The sequence below is a fragment of the Corythoichthys intestinalis genome, chromosome 3 (genome assembly GCF_030265065.1).
Source record: "Corythoichthys intestinalis isolate RoL2023-P3 chromosome 3, ASM3026506v1, whole genome shotgun sequence".
NCBI lineage: Eukaryota > Metazoa > Chordata > Actinopteri > Syngnathiformes > Syngnathidae > Corythoichthys > Corythoichthys intestinalis.
In genome coordinates this window covers 32,361,358-32,386,184 of record NC_080397.1, presented here as the reverse complement: position 1 = coordinate 32,386,184, position 24,827 = coordinate 32,361,358, and the positions used below count along the sequence as shown (strand labels likewise).

At 38.3% G+C, this 24,827-nt stretch overlaps 1 protein-coding gene across 2 annotated transcripts; it reads left to right on the top strand.

Annotated features, from left to right (window-relative positions):
* The first annotated feature begins 37 nt into the window (after positions 1–37).
* Positions 38–24,572, top strand: slc15a4 (solute carrier family 15 member 4). 2 transcript variants are annotated; one of them, XM_057832819.1, is made up of 9 exons: positions 38–193; positions 414–1,042; positions 2,749–3,041; positions 5,262–5,406; positions 5,541–5,621; positions 9,742–9,922; positions 13,269–13,427; positions 15,991–16,149; positions 23,397–24,572. In XM_057832819.1, exons 2-9 carry the CDS (start codon positions 455–457, stop codon positions 23,546–23,548), a joined length of 1,758 nt encoding a protein of 585 aa, XP_057688802.1. In that variant the 5' UTR covers positions 38–193; positions 414–454; the 3' UTR covers positions 23,549–24,572. The 2 variants fall into 2 exon arrangements, with proteins under 2 accessions (XP_057688802.1, XP_057688803.1); XM_057832820.1 differs by having other exon boundaries at positions 40–115.
* Positions 24,573–24,827: the final 255 nt, after the last annotated feature.

The window sequence follows — 24,827 nt, the reverse complement described above, 5'->3', positions numbered from 1 at the left end:
TATTATAAATCGCTTTTAAAACCACGCGCAAATCCAACAGCTTGTTGACTGCGCCTGTGTGTCACGGGGTACTGCTGTGACACTTTTGATCGACTTCCAGTTCTCCATTGACAAAGTAAACATTTGAAGGATAAACTTCAAAAAGTTTCATGGAGATAACTCACCTTTCGAACATGTGTCATTAATATTGACGGTAATGTATTCCTTACCTTAAGTCTTACCTAAGTGTCAGTATGCTAAAGGTTAGCGGGTCGTTCATAAGAAGTTGACTGGTACGTGCCAGTATTAACGTGATATGACTATATCTTGTTTGTCTTTTCAACTGGACAGTTTTTGTTTCCACGTTTCAATGTCGAAACTGTTGTCATTTGATCATTATTAACACCACTTGTACTCTGTTTTCCCCTCCACAGCACTGAACTCTCAGTTTAAGGAAGGAAGCTATCAATACACGATGGCTATTAACAACAAGTTTGCCGACGAGAGCACCCCTCTCTTGGACTCTGATACTGGGACTAATGTGAGAGCATCAACCCCTTCAGTTTTCCAGGGAAGACAACTAGCATGTGCTGCTATCTTGCTGGCTGAATCATTGGAAAGGATTGCATTCTATGGGGTCACAGCCAATCTTGTTCTCTTTTTAAACAGTAGTCCTTTTTATTGGGAGGGGACACAAGCCAGCCAGGCTCCTCTGATGTTCATGGGAGTAACCTACCTAATCTCCCCGTTTGGAGGCTGGTTGGCAGATGCATACCTTGGAAAGTTTTGGACCATTGCCTCAAGTTTGATTTTGTACTTTATAGGCATTGTTTTTTTCCCTTTAATTTCAAATGACAACACCAGAATAAATATGTGTGGAGAAGAAGCAGCATTTCCTGTGCAACCAGCTGAGTGTCTCAGCACAAACAGTACCCCTCCAAGCAATGTGACTTGCCCTATCCGTGCACCTTACTGTGGACCTATAGTCTACAGTGGACTTTTTATCATTGCATTGGGTGTGGGGACTGTCAAGTCAAACATCACTCCATTTGGGGCAGACCAGGTATTGTATGAACAGCCTTGCATTTACTCTATTTAACTCATTGCCTGCCACTGACAATGGTGGGTTTCCAATTAATTTAAACTGACATTGAGGGATTATGTATCAGTCCCACTGACAGTATTATCCATTTTGACCGGGATGTCTGGCAATGATCATTCGCTGCCAGTCGTCAAAATGGACTAGACGTCTAGCGCTGTCAATGGCAGCTACGGAGTTCATTTAGAATGCAAATGTTAATACCAATCCCATCATTGCAATGTCTCTATGTGATCAGTCTTGACGTGGGCCTGTATAGTTTGGAATCTAGTGGGACATTGATTGTATGGTCAGACATGTGATTTACTTTATCTTTGACATGAGGGTTCACTTAGACAAGCATACCCTTCATCATCGCAGCCAGTTAATCATATTACATGCCCACACACACAAACACAATCTCAGTCATTCATCAGAAGTGACACCATTTTCTTTTTCTTGCCTGACTTAGGGGGGGGGTTTAATCAGAGGATGTCATAATTGATTGCAATGCTTGCTTGCCATTGGCTGGAAACCTATTCAGGGTGTACACTTCCTACTGTCCATAGTTAGCTGGGATAGGCTCCAGCACCTCCAAAACCCTTGTGAGGATAAGCAAAATGAAGGATGAATGAATCAGCTTATTAAATGTACTGTTATTTTTTTTTTACGGGGGGGGGGGGGGGGGGGTTTGATCAGAGGATGTCATAATTGATTGCAATGCTTGCTTGCGATTGGCTGGAAACCTATTCAGGGTGTACCCTGCCTACTGTCCATAGTTAGCTGGGATAGGCTCTTGCACCTCCAAGACCCTTGTGAGGGTAAGCAGAATAAAGGATGAATGAACCAGCTTATTTAATGTACTGTTATTTTTTTATTTAACATTTTCATGTCACCGGTTTAGCTTGTGAAGTTGGGATCTTTTGATGTTTTCGGGCTATATAAATAAACTTGACTAGTCACGGGAGAACTATCACAGGAGGGCTTACATGAGAGAGCAGCCAATGCTCATTACATGTTTCTGGCTTTGTGTTAAGGCTTTTGATCATTTTCCAACATACTGCTTTAAAAACACCATCGTAGCGCAGGAAACAAAAGAGAGGAACATAAATATATGGATCTTGTGTGTTACAAAATCAAAGCATAGGAACATACAGTATATACGTTTATTATATATAGAGAGATAAAATTTCAACCACTGGTGCAAAAAAATAGAGGATACAAAAAAAAATACTTCCTGTACATTGTACGTCTGTCTAGAATATATTATTTGACCTATTTTGTGTTAATTTTGCAGCGATTGGAAAATGACAGGTGATTATTTACTGTAAATTGCCTTCGTTCAAATCAATATGGAGTTGCTATTTATTTATTTGGTCATTGTTACAACAAAAGATATACATTTAGATTTTTACATTACATACATTGTTACATCAGGTTACAAGTAATTGCATACACCTTCCAGTATATTCAGAGCAAAGCATTATGTAAAGTGAACCGATAACAAGCAAACTGACACTGGGCATAATAACGTCTGTGATGATAATAAACTTTTTAAATACAATTGGAATGCTTTTTATTCGATTGCTCTTATTGGGGTCAGTTAGCACGAAAACAGCAATGGAATTCAATCAGACTTTACAATCTGTATGATATCGGACCACTGACGTCTTCTTTTTGTTGTACATTAGGTGAAAGACAGGGGTCCAGAGGCCACACGACGATTCTTCAACTGGTTCTATTGGTGCATTAACTTAGGTGCCATCCTGTCACTTGGAGGTGTAGCCTACATCCAGCAAAATTTCAACTTTGAGCTTGGCTACATCATTCCCACTGTGTGCCTTGGGATTTCCTTCCTGGTTTTCCTCCTGGGCCGAACAGTTTTCATTACCAAGCCTGCTGATGGTAGCGCTTTCACTGATATGTTCAAGATACTGAGCTTCGCTTGTTGCTCATCAAAACCCAAGGAGCCTGACTTGCTTCGGTAATACATCAACCTTTTCTGTCCATACTTACACACTGCTGGCAGCACCCCTGCAATTTTGTCAGATATTGCTCAATTTCTCCCAGAAAATGAGTGCAATTACAAATGCTTTGGTCGTAATATCTTCATTTATTTTGCTTGCAATGAAAAACACAAAAGAGAATGGGGGAAAAAAAATAAATATAATTTTACACAAAACTCAAAAAATGGGCCAGACAAAAGGATTGGCACCCTCAGCCTAATACTTGGTAGCACAAACTTTGGACAAAATAATTGCGAACAGCCGCTTTTGGTATCCATCAATGAGTTTCTGACAATGCTCTGCTGGAATTTTAGACCATTGTTCTTTGGCCAACTGCTCCAGGTCACATAGATTTGAAGGGTGCCTTCTCCAAACAGCCATTTTCAGATCTCTCCACAGTTGTTCTATGGAATTCAGGTCTGGACTGAACACTTTAGAAGTCTTCAGTGCTTTCTCTCAAACCATTTTCTAGTGGTTTTTGAAGTGTGTTTTGGGTCATTGTCCTGCTGGAAGACCCATTACCTCTGAAGGAGACCCAGCTTTCTCACACTGGACCCTACATTATGCTGCAAAATTTGTTGGTAGTCTCCAGACTTCATAGTGCCATGCACACGATCAAGCAGTCCAGTGCCAGAGGCAGCCATGCAACTCCAATATATCAGGGAATATCCACCACGTTTGACTGTGGGGACCGTGTGGTTTTCTTTGAAGGCCTCGTTTTTTTCCTGTAAACTACAGTGGGGAAAACCCATTGGCAGTGGATCAAATACTTGTTCTCCCCACTTTATATTGATGCCTTTTTCCAAAAAGCTCTACTTTCGTCTCCTCTGACCAGAGAACATTCTTCCAAAACGTTTTTGGCTATCTCAGGTAAGTTTTGGTAAACTCCAGCCTGGCTTTTTATGTCTCTGGGTCAGAAGTGGGGTCTTCCTGGGTATCCTACCATAGAGTCCCTTTTCATTCAGACGCCTACAGATAGTACGGGTTCACACTGTTGTACCCTCGGACTGCAGGACAGCTTGAACTGAACTTGATGTTAGTTGAGGTTCTTTATCCACCATCCGCACAATCTTTCGTTGAAATCTCTCTTCAATTTTTCTTTGCCGTCCACATGTAGGGACGTTAGCCACAGTGCCATGGGCTTTACACTTATTGATGACACTGCGCACATTAGACACAGGAACATTCAGGTCTTTGGAGATGGACTTGTAGCCTTGAGATTGCCCATGCGTCCTCACAATTTTGCTTCTCAATTCCTCAGACAGTTCTTTGGTCTTCTTTCTTTTCTCCATGCTCAATGTGGTACACTCAAGGACACAGGACAGAGGTTGAGTCAACTTTAATCCATTTTAACCGGCTGCAAGTGGTATTTAGTTATTGCCACCACCTGTTAAGTGCCACAGGTAAGTAACAGGTGCTGTTAATTCTGCAAGTTAGAGAAGCATCACATGATTTTTCAAAGGGCGCCAATACTTTTGTCGGGCCCATTTTTGGAGTTTTGTGTAAAATGATACTGAGTTTTTTCCCCTTTCTCTTTTGTGTTTTTTCATTGCAAGCAAAATAAGTGAAGATATTACGACCAAAGCATTTGCATTTGCAATCATTTTTGGGAGAAGCATTATCCAACACAATTGCAGGGGTGCCAATACTTTTGGCTAGCAGTGTAACATACACAGTATTATGATACTACTCAGTGTCAAATGTCTGCAATGTGGACTGTATTGTACAGTAACAGTCTACTGTATGCACATGAAAGGGTTTATTCAGAATAATGTTGCTTGATGCGGTTCAACGTTTATCTTTATAGCTCATTTTATCCTGATTTTTTTTTCTCTCGTACAAGTCAATCTTCCTAATATAATGTTCCTCTAATATATTGTTCTAAAATCTATCAACATGATGTATATCCAGAAATAGTTAACAACTGAAATGTCCAAAAATTTGACACTGAATCTTAAATTAAGAAGTCCCATTGCCTTTAAAGAAATGCTTATTAAACTATTTCCCCTGAGATCGAGATTATAGGCTTATAAATCTCTTTTCTCTCTTAAAACACTATTATTTAAGGGTAAGTAATATATACTGTAAAAGGCAGGAAAACCGTTTTACGAGTTTAAATAGCTTAATTTTTTTTATTGCATTAGTCATTTAACACTGTCAGTCCCATCTATAAAGTATACCCTTTTCATCTTTTTTAGAAGCAGTCAACCAACACTATTGGATGGTGCCAAAGTGACCCATGGAGGAAAATTTCCAGAAGAGAAAGTGGAGGAAGTAAAATCTTTGGTGAAAATCCTACCAGTTTTCTTAGCCCTTATTCCATATTGGACGGTTTATTTCCAGGTAAATAAAACCCAGTTTCCCATATGTATTTTGTGCGGTAGCAAAAGCAAATCTATACAAAATATAAAGAAACATTGCAATGTGTAAACACAAAAGGAGGGATATGCAATGCTAAACATCCTATTATGTTGCAGATGCAGACAACATACATTCTGCAGGGGCTCCATCTAAAGATACCAGTTGCTGCCATGAATAGCGCCACTGACTCCCACATGGTAATTCAAAACGAATGCTTCAAATACGGTATATTTCTTGGCAGAGATTGGTTATTTGAGATTGGTTATTTCTCTTGTATATTGTACATCAACACTAAGAGCTAATGTGGTGTTTCCTACATTAAGTAGGTCTTAACTAGATTGTTCACTATTGAAACTATAGGTCACTGGCACAGTGAGAGTAGTAGATATAACAGCTGGAGGGTGCGGTAAATGTTGTGGCAAAGCCTCGGAGATTAAGTCAGAACTTTACTTAACATCCTAATACCTTGCAGATTAGCAACCTGTTTGTGGTTGGAACACTCTACAACAGCGCCTCCATCCGATCACTCTTGATTAAGAAGTCTGACAAACCCGTGTTTGCATATTTTAGAAGAATGTAATTATGAAGCATCGGCAGCGATGTTTTACAAATCTACAAAGTCTACACTGGGTTGACACTAGTGTGAAACAGCCTTAGTGTTGTCAAAAATGAAACACAGACTTTGGTACAAGTATTAACACTTCTCGAAATCAAAAGGGAAATGAGATTAGATGCTGCAGTGTTTTACTTCCTCACCTGACACAGTTCAATGGTACAACTGAACAAATTAAATCTATTCAAGGTGACAAAGCACACTCCGAGTGGAGCTGCAAATGAGTGAATGTGTTGCAATTATTCATGTTGCGTTACATTCCAAGCTAAATGTTTGATGTTTTCAGCTACCTGAATGTGTGTTTTTGTGTGTCTGAGTCTTATTTGTGAATCTGCCTTGCTTATTGGTCTTGCTTTCTAAGTGGTATTTAACAAAGATAGATGGATATAATGTATTCTGTACTGATGTAGGCTGACTAACGTAGAAAAATCATGCCATGTATAGGCCTGTCGCAATAACAAATTTTAGTGTGCGATAATTATTCTCATAAATTATTGCGATATGCGATATTATTGCGCCCGCCCCCCCCCCCCCCCAATTTTTTAAACCAATTTACAATAAGACAGTGCGAATACATTATATATTAATAGATGAAGTACACCCATTTAAACGCGATATTTACTCTTAAATTCAAATATACTTTTTGAGCGCCTTGAAAGGTGGAAAAGCGCTGTATAAGTATAACACCATTTACCATTTAAGAAATCACAACTAAAAACAATAGACCATACCTCTTAAGTAAAAAACAACAATATTGATACCGCACAGAAACACAGAATAAATAAAATGTGTTTAAAAAAAAAAAAAAAAAAAAAAAAATTGCACTTAACAACTTCAGCATTTAGAAAAATGAAAACGTTTCCCGTCATAGCTTCTGCAATGGTGTTCCATAGGGATGCAATGATAGAGTTAAGTCATGGTTCGGTACGAATTTTGATACGAGGGACACGATTTTCGATCCGATTCAATACATTTAATGCTCTGTAAAAAAAAAATAACAATTGTATTTTTTGTTTTTTTGTTTTTTTTTTTGCTAACGAGCAAAAATTAAATTGCCATCATATAAACATGCATTTTAGTGCATAATATTTATGTGCTTACTTCTTACTGATATGAAAAAAAAATTGTATAAAAGTGCTGAGAACAATCTTTACTGTTTGTAAAGTGAGGCAGGGCACACCGTTGATTGCTACAGCTCTCTTAGTAGCTAGGTTTACTACATGAGCAAGACATCCTATTTATGGTCCAAATCCATTTGTGTCACGTACTGAATTAACAATATTTGCAACATTATCTATAGTCACTGGTATGGATTGATTTGGCCTTCTTAACCTCATGTGACAAATGACAGTTTAGAATTCATCGATGTAGTATATGGACTACATGTCCCATAATCACTCTGGGCTCACGTAGCCAATGGCATGGGAAGTAGCACATCTAGTTTGCCATTTCATGATATCTAGTGTGTGCGCGCAACCGCGCATTAAAAAAGTTAGCAAGCGCCGCTGAAGTCACGTCTGCTCATTACTACACAACACCAGCATATGAGGGCTTTCATATACAGGACGAGTTTGAAGCACAGCGCTCTTACCGGTAATTTCATTCAACTGTTCGTTGTCAAAGTGAGGTTATTCGTAGCAGCCAAGTCGGTAACAATGTTTTGGCGGACTTAATTGTAAATATCCAGCGTTGTGCCGAAAAATAGCCGCCCCGCGTGAAATGTCACTCCTGACGGGAGCGCCCACACGTCAACAACACCGGCGCACCATAGATGGTCCACAGTCACTCCGGAGCACTGGCGCGGCCGGTATACGTTGAACAATAGGATATAATGGGAACAATTGGCTCCGGCGCTAGTTTTTGGCGGACCTGGAACGAAGATGCATTTTGCGCAGTTGGTAACGAACTTTTAACAGCACGTCTGCCGCACGCGCACACACACGTGCACGCGAGGCGATAAATCGCAGCGGAAAAGTTACCGCCTTCATTTTTATATATCGCGCGATAAATGGAATTATTGCATATTGCGACAGGCTTAGCCATGTACAATATTTACTTATTGTATCGCTGTTTCTATTTTGTGAGCCTTTTAACCACAATTTTTTTTTACCGGTACTTCTAACTGAGCAAATCCATTTAATCACATGCCGCACTGTCTAACAAACAGGAATTCAGATTTTAGTCATCTTAAAAAGATACAGAGTAAGAAAAAATCCCCTACTGTTTTTATAGATATAATAGAATATAATATCAGTTTCTCTTTATGCATCCTCATCCTCTTTGCACGAAACCCACGCTTTTCTTTGGGGCCCTCTTGTGAATACATATGCATAAGTAAGAATAGAGCAATTTATCATGTACTGTACTTTAGCAGCAGAATCAGCCACAAGCACTCTGTTAGAAGGTGCATTGCAATGTTAAGCATGTTGCTACAAATGAAATGAAAGCATTAAGAAATTTAAGAAAACCCATTTGTCTGATTTTTCATTGTCATTTTTCATTATCCGTTAGCATATATTTATTTTTATGTCGCATATTAAATCAACCCAAGAGCATGTATATGATTTGCATGTGGTTTTATTTGTTGCATACATACATGCATACAATTTAGTTGAGTCAAAACACCATCTTGTGCATCCTTTTGACTTTTTGAAAAGTCCTGGTTTGCAAATGGATCAGTGGAGAAGAACTCAAGCATGTGTGACTTTTTTTGTTTGGTTGTTTGGAAAATTGCAAAGATGCATTTAAAAATGTAAATGTTCTAACAAAAGTTAGCTCATCTTGGAAAAATAATTAAAAAGACAAGACGCACCAAACCCTGCAATGACACTTTGAATTTCAAATTTAAATCTTTGCTGTTTCTTTGTCCAGAATTCAAACTTGTAGAAAATTTCATTTACTGTCTGATTGGTGCAGTGATCCTCATAATGGACTTGGAGACCAAAAGTTATTCTTTTGATATAAAGGGTGTTCCAAAATGTTTGACCCCATTTCGTAGTCCAATAATTTTGACAATTTTCGTTGGAATGACCTCAAATTTTCACAGCTTGTGTAGAAACGTTTCAAGTTTTTGTGTGTAATGTTTGGCATTTCTAGCTTTTCAAGTTAAGAAATGCCGTTCACTTCAAAAGAAAAGGCATTTTGCGTGTTAGAGTATGCTCGGACTCAGTCACCGAAGACAGTGCTGCGTGCCTTCTTCACAAATTTCGCAAAGAAGCCACCAACTAGAAAACGAATTAGGACTTGGTACCAAAAATTTCAAGAAATTTCAGTGAGTTTGGCACGAGCTCGAATACCAACTCGTGTGTGCAGTCACAGGCGGCGCTCATGTTGAACATTTATAAAAGTCTGTCATAGAAACAACAAATATTTGTACTTTTTTTGTAAATCTAACCAATAAAACTTATGACCTTCAACATAAAGTGCATTTATTTTCATTAAGATCCATCAAGTAGTTTCCGAGATACGGGCATTTAGAATAGGGTCAATCATTTTGGAACACCCTCTAGTATAGTATAAAATGGTATGAAAATGCACCCAGATGTGTTGACAGACTAACTATGACCACCTGGGGGTGCCAAAGTAATAGCAAGCCAAAAGTGCAAGCAGTCTCATACATTAGACAGTGTAGAAATTTTTCAGTTTTCACAGTCTATTGAATTCCCCCCCAGTTTTATCTCATTTATTTCCTCTGAATCCTTCAGATGACATTTCGCTTCCCAGCAGCCTGGCTCACCATGTTTGATGCTGTGCTCATCCTCATGCTGATTCCTCTTAAAGACAAAGTAGTGGACCCTATTCTGAAACGACGTGGCCTGCTGCCCTCTTCTTTGAAGAGGATTGCAGTGGGGATGTTCTTTGTCATGTGGTCAGCTGTGGCAGCAGGTGAGTACACAAACAGACGTGCTCCTTGCACACTTTTTTGTAGCTGACCTGGCCGACATGAACAGAACGTTAGGGATCATTTTGTCACTTTTCGAAGCATATACATTTTTATGGATCTATGTGCACAGCACATTATATATTCATATTAAAAATAAATAAATACAATAAAATGCAGTGCCTATTTTAACTGCAAATATTTAGAATCTGGCGCTACCGTCATATGATTTGAATATAATATTTATTTATATAGAATATACTCCATTCGATAGATACTGATACATCTCCCCGAAAATGAAAATCAGTTTCCCATTGACATACTAGATATTTTTCTGTCTAGTTGAGACATCAGGTGTTTTTACCTGAATAACGGCATCCTGTCCACCAAGTTATTTTCAGTTCGAGTCTGTGATTATTTGAAGGTGCTGGTGTTGCCGGTCTGAGGGGAGAGGTATTTTAGCATTCATCAGGAAAAGAAGCGGCCTTGTATCTTTGTTCTATAGTTTGGATCAGATTGGCACATGTGAGGTAAGACATTGCTGAGGAAGAGTTAACCCAGCGCTCATCCCTTTAATGTTGTTGTGAGATGCGTTGAACTATGTGATGTGGCTAGATAGAATATATTTTCTTTTCAGAGGACATTGGCATTTTTAGATGAAAAGATGTCCTAGCAAATTCAGTTATGATGTTGAAATACCATTTCAATATTTTCTTTTATCACCCCACTTCTGTGTGTGTGTGTGTGTGTGTGGGGGGGGGGCGGTTAAAGCCCTTTTCACAGCAAAATAAATTCTGAATATTGCAGCAAGCAATTCCTAGCGGTGGAGAGAAAGGGTTTACGATGGAGCAGTGGTGTGGGCATTGGTCACAGAACAGTGAGTTTGCACAAGCAGTGTGGCTGGATTCAGTCAGTGTGGACTGAAAGATGACGTCTTAGCAATAATGTACTCTACATTTACCATCTACCCAGCCATTTTCTATCCCTCTTTCTTGACGTTTTTGGGTGAGCTTGTGTTATCCCAGCAGACTTTGGATCCATTTAAATCCCCAACCTCAGAGCTCTGAGGCTGATGATCCAGCAATGATACCATGTTGCTGATTGCGTCACATTTTCCAGAAACAATATTTAACCAACGTATATCACACATCATACAAATACTTGAATGCCATTCATCAGCAGGGTTGCTGTGCCTGCAGTGGCACCCATTGTTCAACTTTTTTTTAACCTGTCCTGTTTAGCTGCATAAGCAAGCAGAATTGTAAATCTGAGTGTCTCAATAGGTTAAAAGAGGGAGTTTGTTATACTCCTTTTGTAGATGTGCATAATAAGTTGTCTATTCCAAAAATATATGTTGATAGAAGAGGATTGAGGGAACAGAAAAGAAAGAACGAACGTTCATTCGAAACTAGGGCATTCTTTCCGATTTTCGGGGCATTTACAGGTCACTTCCTGTTCTGTTACCCCAAATTAACAGGATGTGACCCGTACAATGCCCCGAAATCAACAGGAAGTGACCCATAAAACGCCCCAAATTCAACAGGAAGTGACAGAAAACCAACACATAATTACCTGAAATGGCCCAAAATTACCTCGTTGCCTGGCGTTGACTGCCACTGATGGACATAGAAGTGGGAGAAGCCCGTTTGAAGAGGGAGGGGTTCATTCGGTGCCACCCTCCCAGTTCAAATGGATTGGATCTCTACTAGTGATAAACGTACAGCAGAAGGATGTTGTTTTTCTGTTTATTAGTTGTCTTGTAGAATATCTTAAAATGATTTCCTGACCAATGTATCGATAATCGTTGTATCGCCATATCGTGAGATCATCAGTATCGTGAGCTTTGTATCGCAAATCATATTGTATTGTGAGTTACCAAGGGGTTCCAACTCCGGGTTTACACTGTGTCATGAAATGTATAAGCCACAATGGCTAATCAGTATAAAATTATATTAGATACATTTCAGTGTAGTTAGCAACAGTAAAATTTCATGATGTACTTTGTCATTAATGAACCCCCTGACAGTCTTGTTCGTAAATGTTTCTGTGACGACGCTGGAAAAAACATTTTTTTGTGCAAGATGTTCACTTCAATCATCTTATTTAAACCTAAGAGCTGAGTGAAAATACGTTCACAGTATTCTTTGTCTGTGCACAAAGTTTTTATAGATTGTAGAAATTGAGTTATCTCTGTTTAGAACCATCATGGATTTTTGACAAAAATACCTAAAATGTGTTGTTGAACTAATCTATAAATAATATTGCAAGGGAATTAAACACAAGGCATCCTTTTTGTGAATTAGCATGAAGTCGGTATGCATCTCGCCTCATGCAATCATGTCCATAAATGGAGTTTTTTGTTCACAGAAAACCGCTGACAGTTAGTTTTGCCTCAGATAACCATGGACTTTAACTGCCAACAATAATCATGGACTTTTAACTGCCAACCAGCAAAGCTCATGACCTCCTTATCTGTAGAGCGTATAAGCAACGCCGAGCTCTCTGTTCAGTGTACATTTCCCTACACAGCTTTTGTTCTGTCATTGAATGGACCCAGAAATTTCTGAAATTAAAACTGCGCAGTAATGATCTCTTGCCTCCAGTCTTTTATTTAGCAATCCAGTCTAGCCGTCTCACCTGAGTTGAAAACGAACACGTGGAGGACCTGAGAGACTGCCTCCAACAGCAGCAAAACAGAGATGATCGGTCAGATTAGAGTGTGATGCGAGGATGAGTGTGCAAATAGTGTTAGTGATGTTAGTGGGTAAGGCAATTTTAAGACAAATCACCTATGAGCATTAGTGAGTTGACTTCCTCCTTTTTACTGTGGATCACTAATCATGACACAAACAGTTGTATGCCACGATGTGTTTAGTCTTATCCAGCTGATATTGCTTGTGATGTGTATATATATTGTTTTACAGTATTTTTTCCACACACGGTTTTAAGTGTATGTTGTAATGTACAGTACCTCTTTTTGGAACCCATTTGCTTTTTAATGTTTCGGCTATCCCTTTGGTCACTGTACGGACACTGTACAGAGGGGATAAGGTTAGTTCAGTTTGTAAGTCTCTGTTGCCCAGTCGCCGCATAGCCTGAGATGGACAGCTGGTATTATTGCATGGGATTACAACTGCTCTCAAAGTGCAGTTATGATATGAGGATGCCTTTGGGTGTTATCTGTAAATTCTGTGGCTGCTGGTTGCATGAAAATAGCCATCAAATAAAATTATAAATGCAGTAGTAGCTGGTGATGGGCTTACAGTTTCTCTTTTAATCCAATATATATATGTTTTCTATCAACATGCACTGATATTTGCTCTAAACTTCCTGTTTCTTCCTGCCCTTCAGGCATTCTGGAGACAAAACGCCTGGAGATCGTCAAAGCAAATGGTCCCATTAAACAAGAACTTGGGAATGTAATCTACTACGCAGCAGATTTACCCATTTGGTGGCAAGTGCCACAATATGTGCTTATCGGCATCAGTGAAATATTTGCCAGTATTGCAGGTAATTAATTTGGTTGTGTTGTATAACTTTTGGTTCCAGATAGATGTAATGAGTACAACTATACCTGACTCACTTTAACTGACAAATATCCTCGTATCATAATACCCTCCTCACATGATATGATCGATTACACTAAACATGACTCAAATTCATGACACACTTTGAAATCTTCTTTTAATCAGATGATGAAAACTACTATTAGTTCATGGCGGCACAGATATCATATATTCCATTTCTCACTGAGGATAACCCCAGTTTTAATATGCCTTATTATTTAAGCTCAGGTTTTAGTCCATTTTTGCTATAGCTGACTAGGTTGGTCATCTAAAATATGACTGGTGTGATAATTTTTTGACAGTTTAAACATTTTGATTCGTCTGTTACTTTGGCCCATCTAATGCCCCCTCCTTATCTCACCACCATCCCCTTTTCTCCATAGTGGCCTAAAACAGGGCTGTCATGGCCTCCGGGAACATAGTATTAATGTAGCCTTAGCACAGAACATCTATTTTTAGGTAAGTAGAGGGATCAAAACAGATAACCTTTAAAAGTCCTGTAAAATGGAAGTCAACATCAACAATCATTTTGGCAGGCAAAAACATATTATTGTTTAAACTGAAAATTTGAATTATCAATAATATAAAATGTCTACAAATTGGGAAAAATAAGGCTGGCCAGTCAGGTGTCAGAAGCTGTAGGTGTGTAACTTGTAATCATGTTTAATTGTGAAGTTACAGTATTATGAAAGAGGAAATTGCATTTGCGCTGAACAGCCACAGACTATATTATGTGCACCAGAAACCCTGGGATCTCCCCAAAAACTCTTGACTGCAGGAGTAAACAATAATTCATTGTTATAACTCAGCAAATTAGCACTAAACTGTTCTCAATCTTTGTACATATTTTCAACACAATTCTTCAAAAAGATATGTACAGTATTTAGAAACAATGAATTTACAGGACCTTATAATAGACTATGTAAGATTTCGTTATTTTGTTGCAGATAATTTGCTGCATTAACTGAATCAAAGCATATTCAAAGAGAGAAAATAGTTTTAATTCTACAATATTTGCATTTGTAATATTTTACAATATTTGTAAAACTTGCACAGGTGAATAAAAATTGATTCATAGCAGAATCCTTCGATGTGACGTAGGCTTCACAAGCAAAACTACTATTCTCATTTGACAGAACTTATTACAGAAACAAACATCTTGTACGTTTTTAATATTCAAATATATGTTTTTTCATTACATTGTAGTGAGCGTTTACCTCAAATTAAAACAAAGAACCTATAGTTCACTAAAAGTTTATTTTATTTTTATTTTAAATTATTATCCCAGCCTCTTGCTTTTTACCCATTTGCTTACAGAAACATCAAGGAAAATAGTCTGACAGAATCGTGACATTAAAAAAGCTGAATGAAGATACATTTTTCCTTAGTCCTCTTGAATACATCAATCATAAGCCACTGCCGTTATGCATTCATTGCCTTTAAAAGACAAGCTTTTACTTTTATACAAGCCAGCTTGTTTTGTTGTCTTGAAATTATCCATGACCTGTCATTTGAGGGAAAATAACATTTTCCATTTTTGAAATGAGAACGTATGATACATTTGAAACCCCATTTTTGTTCAGCTTTTATTTTTTGCCTCAAACGGTTAACGGTAAATTGCTTCATTTGTTGAGGTGATGTAAAAGTCATTTAGATTTCACGTGACACTATTGTTGCTAAGTTTTACGTATTACTCTCTGCTCATTGTTTCTTTTGTTGTCTGCTACAGCAAAATACATTACCAAGTGAGCAGCAATCAAAATTTTAACCAAGGAAAATAATGTACTATTGAAAATGCCTTGAAATGTTTGTATTAACAATGCTTTCATAGTAACCTTCTTGTAACCAGTTTTCTATTGCATAGGTATCTGCGAGCAGGCTGTCTTTAAAGTCTGAAAAGCAAACATATTCAACCACCTTTCTATAATCTCCCCAGACAGATGTAGCTATCGGGCCTTATTTGAAAAATCATGAGGTGCCATGAAATTATCAATGTCAGCTTGCAGGCAGACAGGTCGGGTGGTGGAAAATAAGACTTATTTTCCCCTTCTCGCCCTCATGCAAAGTCTGCTTTCCATCTTTCAATTGACGATTTTCTTAGTACCGTATTTTACCTTTCACAACAGCAAACAGTGTGATTTATCTTCGAGAAAAGTAGGTTGTCTTCCAGACTGCAGCAGATAGCCAAACAAGTAGAATAGGATGCCAGACTGATGGCACGGACCCCTTGCCACTTGATGATTACATTGAAAGTCTGTGAATACAGCATGTTAGAGGGTTTGCAAAGTTGCAGTCAAGTCATGTATTCTATTTTGCTTCAATTTCTTTAAGTCACGATAGTTCAGAATTTCCCCACAAAATCAATTCTAATCAATCAATCAATTATTTCGTACATCAACAACCTATCTTGCCTTGCACACATCCATTCAGCCAATTAAGAAATCAGTCAAGCAGTGTACTGTTTTCATTCACACTAATGAAATGAATGTGTCCTCACTTTCCTGCAGGGCTGGAGTTTGCCTATTCTGCTGCACCAAAGTCTATGCAGAGCGCCATCATGGGGCTGTTCTTCTTTTTCTCTGGGATAGGCTCCTTTGTGGGCTCGGGTTTGTTGGCTATCGTATCCCTCAAGGAGATTGGCTGGATGTCATCTCACAAAGATTTTGGTAAGAAATTACAATTTTAGGTTTCCAAAACACTGCATCTTTGACATGGATTTAGTTATATTATTTAAGAACAGGAGAGGATAAAAACTTGTGTTAGAAATGGTTGTTGGCTTCTCTCAATTTCTTGAAAAAAAAAGTGGACTGGTCACAATAAAATGCTTGCAATGCTGCAATGTTTTTAAAAGTGACAACACTGAACGTTTGGTATTTTAGGAAGAAACATTGAATTAATGCACATTATTGCTATCTCGGGCCACACAAAATGATATGGTGGGCCACGGGCCTTGAGTTTCACACCTGTGTTTTCAGGAACTCTTTCCATACACAATTACATTGAAACGTTATGTAAATCCGTCCAAGTGGCAGAATGGTTTTGGCAACAGAATGATGTAATCCAATCAACTGAAGGTTGCCAAACCAAATCACATTTCTGAGTATCTGCTAATGATGTAAATAATGTACACACAAAAGCCAAGTAACATAGCTCATTAATTCAGTGTCACTTAAGTATGTTCTTAATTTCCATGATAAAACTTTAAGATGGGTTGCACGCTTCATGAATTCATCAGTTTCTCAGCTTAACTTCATTCAAAGGGTAGGTAAAGTTGAGCCAGAATGCCTGAAAGACATCTTTTGTTTGTTTTGAATGGTGAGCCGAAGAAGTGGAGCAAAACATCCTCCTGGCCACAGATTAGAACAATTGGGGGGGGGGGGGGGGGGGGGGCAAAATACAGATGACACAAAGCTTCAGTATTATGTACAGTCTGGAATTGTACAATTTGTTTTGTGGTTGTTTTTCACAGCTAAGTGGTAGTGTAGTCAGTCCTCTTAGCTTTTAAGGTGGAAAAGATTGAACTCATTTTCATTGCTTCAGGCATCACGGTGTTCAGTAAACATCTTACTGGGTGAACTGTTCGGAGTTTTACCGAGCCGCACTGGCCTCAAGATAGATGAGCAACATTAATCACAGGCTGGGGGTCTGATTACACCTCCTTGCTCGACTTTAGTAAAGCTCTCCCTTGAGCATTAACATGGAGATGGAACTGCTAGTCTGGCATCACACGGCTTGATGCTGTCACTCCGTCTCCATGTGCACAACCCCAAAAAGTCAGCATGTGTTGGGTGTTGCATTAAGAGTTCCAGTTTTAAAAGAGGCTTCCCAACTTGTATGGAAATGCTGAAATTCCATCATGTTTGATGATGTTGGCAGGTATATTTACAGGGGGAAAAAAAGATAAACCGTCACTTTGAGGACTTTTTTAAAATGTGGATTTTGATAACTTGTTTAAATTGTTAAAAATGTTAACACAACATGTCAGCCAGAATGTTTGATAAGTAGGTGGTAAGGTTGCAACACAACAGCTGCTTGTTAATGGCCCAAGAGCTGATGTGGATTCAGATGTAAAAATATCGAAATCAGGTATATTTTTTAAAAAATACTTGCAGTTTCTGAGACTTCCTTTTGCCACTTTACATAAACAAGTAAATCAATAGCAAGGACTGTGATTACACAAACAATTTAGTGTAGAATATGTGGGACAATGTACCTGACTGTGGGAATTCAGATGAAATAGGTCAATAGCAATTTAACATTTGAAGATGGACTAATTGATCCAAACCTAGAAATGTCATGACTGAACATTTTAATGCTTCGACGCCTTCAATATCATCTGGAGCTGCAGAACCAAATTTGAGGGGAAATCAATGCATGTCTGTTTCAGCTATTTAATCGTTTTCTGCAGTCCTACACTTGTTCAGAAAACCTGATAAGTCTTGCATGGCCACTGGTCAAAACTTAGAGTTTATACTAGTTTGGCAAGCTAACCTGTTCTGCAAACTGCTTTATCCCTTACAAGTTACATTTATGCAATAGCTCAGCCCGAATAGCCCAAGATAGGTTATGTGATGTAAATGGCCTCCTTTAAAATACTGACATTTCACTCAATGTGACCCCAAAACCTTTAAGCGAGATGTGTGAATGTCATTTTGTCTTGAACGTCCTGGACATGTGATTTTAGATTAGTGACAACTTGAACCCTGGCCAAACGAAAGACCGTTTGTCATCAAGGGACTAAAGCAGCTCACAAAAGAATTCACTCGGACAAAAAAATACCCAGACAAAAGGGTTTCAAATAAAATGCAGAAAGTGACATTTTAGGAAACAAAAGCTTTGTATGTGAAGTATATTTGAGAAGTCTAAAATGGGAAGCTGAAAAAATTTCTTGTCCGGCATTGTACTGGAAGACATAGGGGAAGACGACTGATTCTTCTCACGTCATTCTTTCCCCACGTACTTTAGTACGGGGGTATCCAACTCCGGTCCTCGAGAGCCCCTATCCAGCTTGTTTTTCATGTCTCCCTCCGCCAACACACCTGACTCAAAAGATTATTTAATACCCCTGTACTAAAGTACATGGGGAAAGAATGAGGTGAGAAGAATCGGTCATTTTTGCTCAGAAATTATAGTACTACACTGAAAGTTTTGAAAGCAATAATGTCTCAAAAATGTTTTGTTAGCTAATGACTATATACTCCACAAATAAACTGAGCACCCACACCATCACCACTTGCTCTTCATAAGGTAATCTTCATTTTTGACAAATACTCTCAGAAGCTCAATTTCTGTTACCCCTAGTCTTTTGCAAAATTGAAATTTGGGAATGAAAATGCCTCAATTTTGATAAAAGCTCTCAAATATCGCAAAAAAGTTTTTTTTTTTCCACTTTCATGAAGGGTTTTTTCACATGTTTCAACATTAAAATGTATCACAAGGGCGCAATGGAAACATTTGTCTCGATTTTTTACACTACAGGGCATGACGTAACCAATCACATGATCACTTCTCAATTCTGATAGATTGAATCTCAAGAAATCTCTTATACTAGTACATGCTACATATACAGACTTTTGACTCTGCTCTGTTGTCTTCTTTTGTTGATGTAGATGTAGCCATAACACCCACACGCAGGTTTTGGGCATCCAATTTCCATCAGTAAAATCTCGCGGGATGAGAGTTAAATGGCTTTTTTGAAATTCAACTTTTTTTTTTAAGTCACCTTTTAGTGATAAAAAACTGTAATGCAAATGTAGCTTGAGATCTATAAATTTAACAGTTATACAAAGTATATTCTGGTCAATATCTGTGGGATATCATCGTGTTGTGCAAGTGACCATAAAGTTTAAGTGGGTTTAATCCAGGTATGATTAGATCCCTTTTTATTTAAGATACGGGACTGGAGCATGAAAGTCAATCATTGAATGTTTATTCAAGTATCTTCACAGCAAATGTCCCTTTTCCCTACCATCGCTTATAAACCACATTGTTTCCCACTTAATGAATTATTTACACAGCTTTTTGTCATTATGGTCCAGCTCTCACAATCTAAACATTTAACCAGATTAAGATGACAACAGAATAAATATGGCCTACGACAGATTTGTGTCTCTTCGTCTTCTCTTTCATTAGTGTCGTGGCACAACTCATCAACAACAAAGTCATTCACCAGCGCTTCGTTTAGATCAAATGTTTTACTCACTATTCTGTTGAAGGCGCATCGACAGAAGCGTCAGTTCTGTATGTCGCATCCTGTCATCACAGTGTTTCTTTTCTTCCACCGAATTTCTAATTATCAACAAAGATGTGCACACAACAGAGGTAATACAACCTTGTGCAAGCACATTGCGATGTTGTGATGTTAGACCAAGCTCGACTGATCATGCAGAGCTTGAAGATCTCGTTATATACCAGTTAATCCTGTACTTTGATCTGCAGGACCATACTGGGCATTAAATCATGTACAGGAACATGCAGGTTTTTGTGTTAGATCTGAATATCTTATGACATCACGGCCTCCGATGTGGAGAAGTAAATCTTATGACATTGTGCCTGCTTTGTGAAGTGCTTGTTGACATAGGAAAATTGATTGGTTAATCCTTCAACAAAAGCATTCCAAGCCTATGAAGATAGAATTTGAAAAAAAAAAGTCAATATAAGTCATCCGCAAATTTTTAAACACAACAAAAGTAGCATAGTACTCTAGTAAAGCATTCTGAAGCAAATTAAAGATCTTCTACCTGCTAGCGTATTAACCATGAAAATCCGTTTTTCCTTCTTGTGGGGACCAAGTAGTCACCGCATCGGTGGTTCAGAAAATCTGCATTAGTGCACCTCGCATTATCTTGTCTGTACATTTGTAAATAATGACATCATTAGCTGCACTTCATTAGCCAAAACAAGGGTCTGGCCCTGTCATTTATGGCACTAATGCAAAAAGCTGTAATTAAAGGCTAATTATTACCTCCCCTAAGTACAACAAACAAGACAAACCACAGCGAAGAAAATTTCCCCCCCCCAAAAAACTGTAATAAGATTTAATTTGACAACAAAAAGATACTATGATTAAATAGGCAGCCATAAAATTATGAGTCAGAGGAAAATTAAAGTCTTTATCCTGATCCTAAGACTTACCGGTAAAAAAAAAAAAAAAAAAAAAAATATATATATATATATATATATATATATATATATATATATATATATATATATATATGTATATATACACACATACATACACATACACTGGGGCAAATAAGTATTTAGTCAACCACTAATTGTGCAAGTTCTCCCACTTGAAAATATAAGAGAGGCCTGTAATTATCAACATGCGTAAACCTCAACCATGAGAGACAGAATGCGGAAAAAAAAAACAGATAATCATATTGTTTGATTTTTTAAAGAATTAATTTGCAAATCATGGTGGAAAATAAATATTTGGTCAATACCAAAAGTTCATCTCAATACTTTGTTATGTACCCTTTGTTGACAATAATGGAGGCCAAACATTTTCTGTAACTCTTTCACACACTGTTGCTGGTATTTTGGCCCATTCCTCCATGCAGATCTCCTCGAGAGCAGTGATGTTTTGGGGCTGTCATTGGGCAACATGGACTTCCAACTCCCTCCACAGATTTTCTATGGGGTTGAGATCTGGAGACTGGCTTGGCCACTCCAGGACCTTGAAATGCTTCTTACGAAGCCACGTCTTTATTGCCCTGGCTGTGTGTTTGGGATCACTGTCATGCTGAAAGACCCAGCCACGTCTCATCTTCAATGCCCTTGCTGATAGAAGGAGATTTTCACTCAAAATCTCTCGATATTTGGCCCCATTCATTCTTTCCTTTACACAGATCAGTCGTCCTGGTCCCTTTGCAGAAAAACAGCCCCAAAGCATGATGTTTCCACCCCATGCTTCACAGTGGGTATGGTGCAATTCAGTATTCTTTATCCTCCAAACACGAGAACCTGTGTTTCTACCAAAAGTTCTATTTTGGTTTCATCTGACCATAACACATTCTCCTAGTCCTCTTCTGGATCATCCAAATGCTCTCTGGCGAACCGCAGACGGGCCTGGCCGTGTATTTTCTTCCCTGGCGGCGCATTGTGTTACTGATAGTAGCCTTTGTTACTGTGGTCCCAGCTCTCTGTAGGTCATTCAGTAGGTCCCGGGATTTTTGCTCACAGTGCTTGTTATTATTTTGACGCCACGGGGTGAGGAGGGAGTTGAAAGTCCGTGTTGCCCAACGACAGCCCCAAAACATCACTGCTCTAAAGATCTGCATGGAGGAATGGGCCAAAATACCAGCAACAGTGTGTGAAAAGCTTTTGAAGAGTTACAGAAAACGTTTGGTCTCCGTTATTGCCAACAAAGGGTACATAACAAAGTATTGAGATTAACTTTTCGTATTGACTAAATACTTATTTTCCACCATGATTTTCAAATAAATTCTTTAAAAATCAAACAATGTGATTTGCTGGGGGGGGTTTCCACATTCTGTCTCTCATGGTTGAGGTTTACCCATGTTGACTATTACAGGCCTCTCTAATATTTTCAAGTGGGAGAACTTGCACAATTAGTGGTTGACTAAATACTTATTTGCCCCACTGTATAAAATTTAGAGGTGTACCTAAAATGTAAAAACTTCATGGACATATTTAATGAATAAACTTAGTTTACATAATTTTCCAAATTTGACAAATAACATCCATTCATCATCGCGGGGGCAACAGCTTTAGCTGGAAAGCCCAGACGTCCCTCTCCCCAGCTTCTTTAACCCGTTCCCAGGCCAGCCGAAAGACAAATAATGGGACGAATAACATGAGGGAAAAAAAAATAATAATAATAAACTGTGTACCCACTTTTGTAGAGAGTGAGGGAATCGTTTCATTCTAATTTTATATTAACTAGAAAAGTTAGTTTTCAAATCCTCTTTCTGTCCATTAGCATCATTGTAGTGAATAGGCAGTAGTTGCACGCATATTTAACCACCATCAAGCTTCAGTCGCTGATTCGAACTATATTTGCAGTGACAGCTCCACTGGAGAAGGTAATAGGGGGTTTTTGAGGAAGACAGAATATCGCTTGAGGTGCTTAACATTCACATTGAAAAGCAATATACTGTATGTACAGTTTCTGCTTACCGGAACTATGCCTGAAGCACAGCTTGTTACACTAACTAAATATTTGTTCTGTCTGTCTCAGCCCGCTGCCAATCCAGCATCTACCTAAAACAATAGTCAGGACTACATCATCGTTTTCCCTTCTGGGGAAACAAGGGTTACATTTCTCTTCAGTGACATGTAAAAGAGTACCTTTACTTGACAACTGCATTTACAAACAGAACACCAGTGCTGTGGTTGGACAATACAGTATTTAAGTTGGATGCAAGTTTTTTTTTTTTTTTTTTTTTATTCATTGCAGGGGAGTTTGGGAAAAGGAAGTATTTTATTTTGTTGTGTCCTATTCCCGGATGAAAACAAATAGATCCTTTAATATATATCAAAGACCCTCTCACATCCTCTCAAATCTCACTCCACATTGATTTGTATGTTCTGACTTTTCAGTCATCATTTTTTTTGTTTTGGTTTCAAAGTGGAAGGTCAACCGTATGAGTATTTGAAATAGTTGAAAAGTAAGAAGAGTGTTTGCCGAACAGTCTTGTCTTTACCGAGACACTATCAAACTGCTACTTATTTAAAAAAAAAAAAAAAAAAAAAGGTCGCTGTCCATGTCTGCGGTATTCTTTTATAACACATAGGATCACAATATGCCAGACAGCCTCTTTTGTTCTCCACATTTCACCTGTGTCATTTTGTCAGTCCCCCACTCTATTAAAAAGCATCACCTGCCTTTTCAACTTGGACCAGATGTGAAGACTAAGAATTTCTTGTTTTCGCTCTCCGTTTCTAGGAAACATCAACGACTGCTCACTGCACTACTACTTCTTTCTTCTGGCCGGGATTCAGGGCGTCACTCTTCTCATCTTCCTTATAGTCACTTTTAAATATGACAAGCAGAAGGGCCGAGCAGGAAGCCAAAGACAAAGACACGTCTCATCCTGACCCTGACACATGACCTACAGTATATCGCTCACACCCTACCTGCCTGCTTCTGGTACGATTTCGAGTAATTCAAATATGTATTTACTAATCAATTCCTGAAATTCTCCACTCGCTGAAAATCGGTAAGTGTTGCTGTTATCGTACAGTGTGTTTTAGGGGTTTGGTTTTCCTCTAAAAATGGCTACATTTACATGGACAAAATTTCTTTGTTCTGATCAGTGTTCGGAATAAAATTATAAACAGATGCACTGTTTTCACGGACACACAAACATCACACTTTTCGTCGGAACAAATTTTGACATGCGCAGATAATACCAGAAATAGTACGAGTAGAAATAGAAGAAGCCGGAGCGACTTCCGTGTCAAAAATACATCACTCTGTCCATTTCTAGTTTAACCACTTTTGCTGATTTTTTCCATTTTTTTAAACTGTCAGGTCTTTCAACAATTGTAAGATCTTATAATATCTTAAGCAACGTGTTTGTCTCGGGTACAGATCAGTTTAATTTTGCGCCTACCCGGTCTTCCCCTCGCTCAGGTGCTACTTTTGGGAATGACAGAAAAGCATACACCTATGTCACAGACATGCGTGGTGAGGTGAAGACAGTTTGTTCCATAATTTTGGTATAAAATGTTTTCACGTGCGCTGATTGGGTTATGAAAAAACTCCTCTTGTTCGGAATAGAATCTTGATCAGAATGGGTTGGCTCGGGTTTGAACTTTCCGAATGGGGTGTATATGTTTTTATTCCGATCAGGCTTCAAATCTGAATGAAATTGTCCATTTAAATGTAGCCAATTTCAAATGCCTTTCTGAGACTGTCTGGAAAGACTTCACATTCAAATGTTGATTTTAACGCAGGAGCTACATCATGTTTACTTCTGTCTGTTTACACTGTTGCCTTCATTTGCACTAGACCTGCAATATGGAGCCAGAAGATTACAGTAGTTAAAAAAAAGTCTACACTCCCATTGTCAAATGCAGGGTTTTTTTTCTTTGGGGGGAAAAAAAAAAAAAAACATAACATGAATTCACCATTTAATTTTTAGCCATAATTCAAGTTGGAGAGAATTATTAACAGTTTCAATTGTAATTCAGTTGTAACACAAAACCTTAAGCTTCTATTTTAAATTATTAGTGGGTATTAAAGTCAGTAGAACAGCCAAACTTTATTTGAACTTTATTTGAGGTTAATCAGTTGCACTTTAAATGGTGTCTCTGCCATTGAATATGAGTTTATATGTGATTTTATTAATTGTCATCACATTAGAAGTGTGTG

Bases quoted from the DNA above. Each gene is read 5' to 3' on its own strand.
- slc15a4 (XM_057832819.1), top strand. From the start codon at position 455: ATGGCTATTAACAACAAGTTTGCCGACGAGAGCACCCCTCTCTTGGAC. The intron at 9,923-13,268 runs GTGAGTACACAA...CCTGCCCTTCAG, and splicing joins GTGGTCAGCTGTGGCAGCAG to GCATTCTGGAGACAAAACGC. The intron at 13,428-15,990 runs GTAATTAATTTG...ACTTTCCTGCAG, and splicing joins AATATTTGCCAGTATTGCAG to GGCTGGAGTTTGCCTATTCT.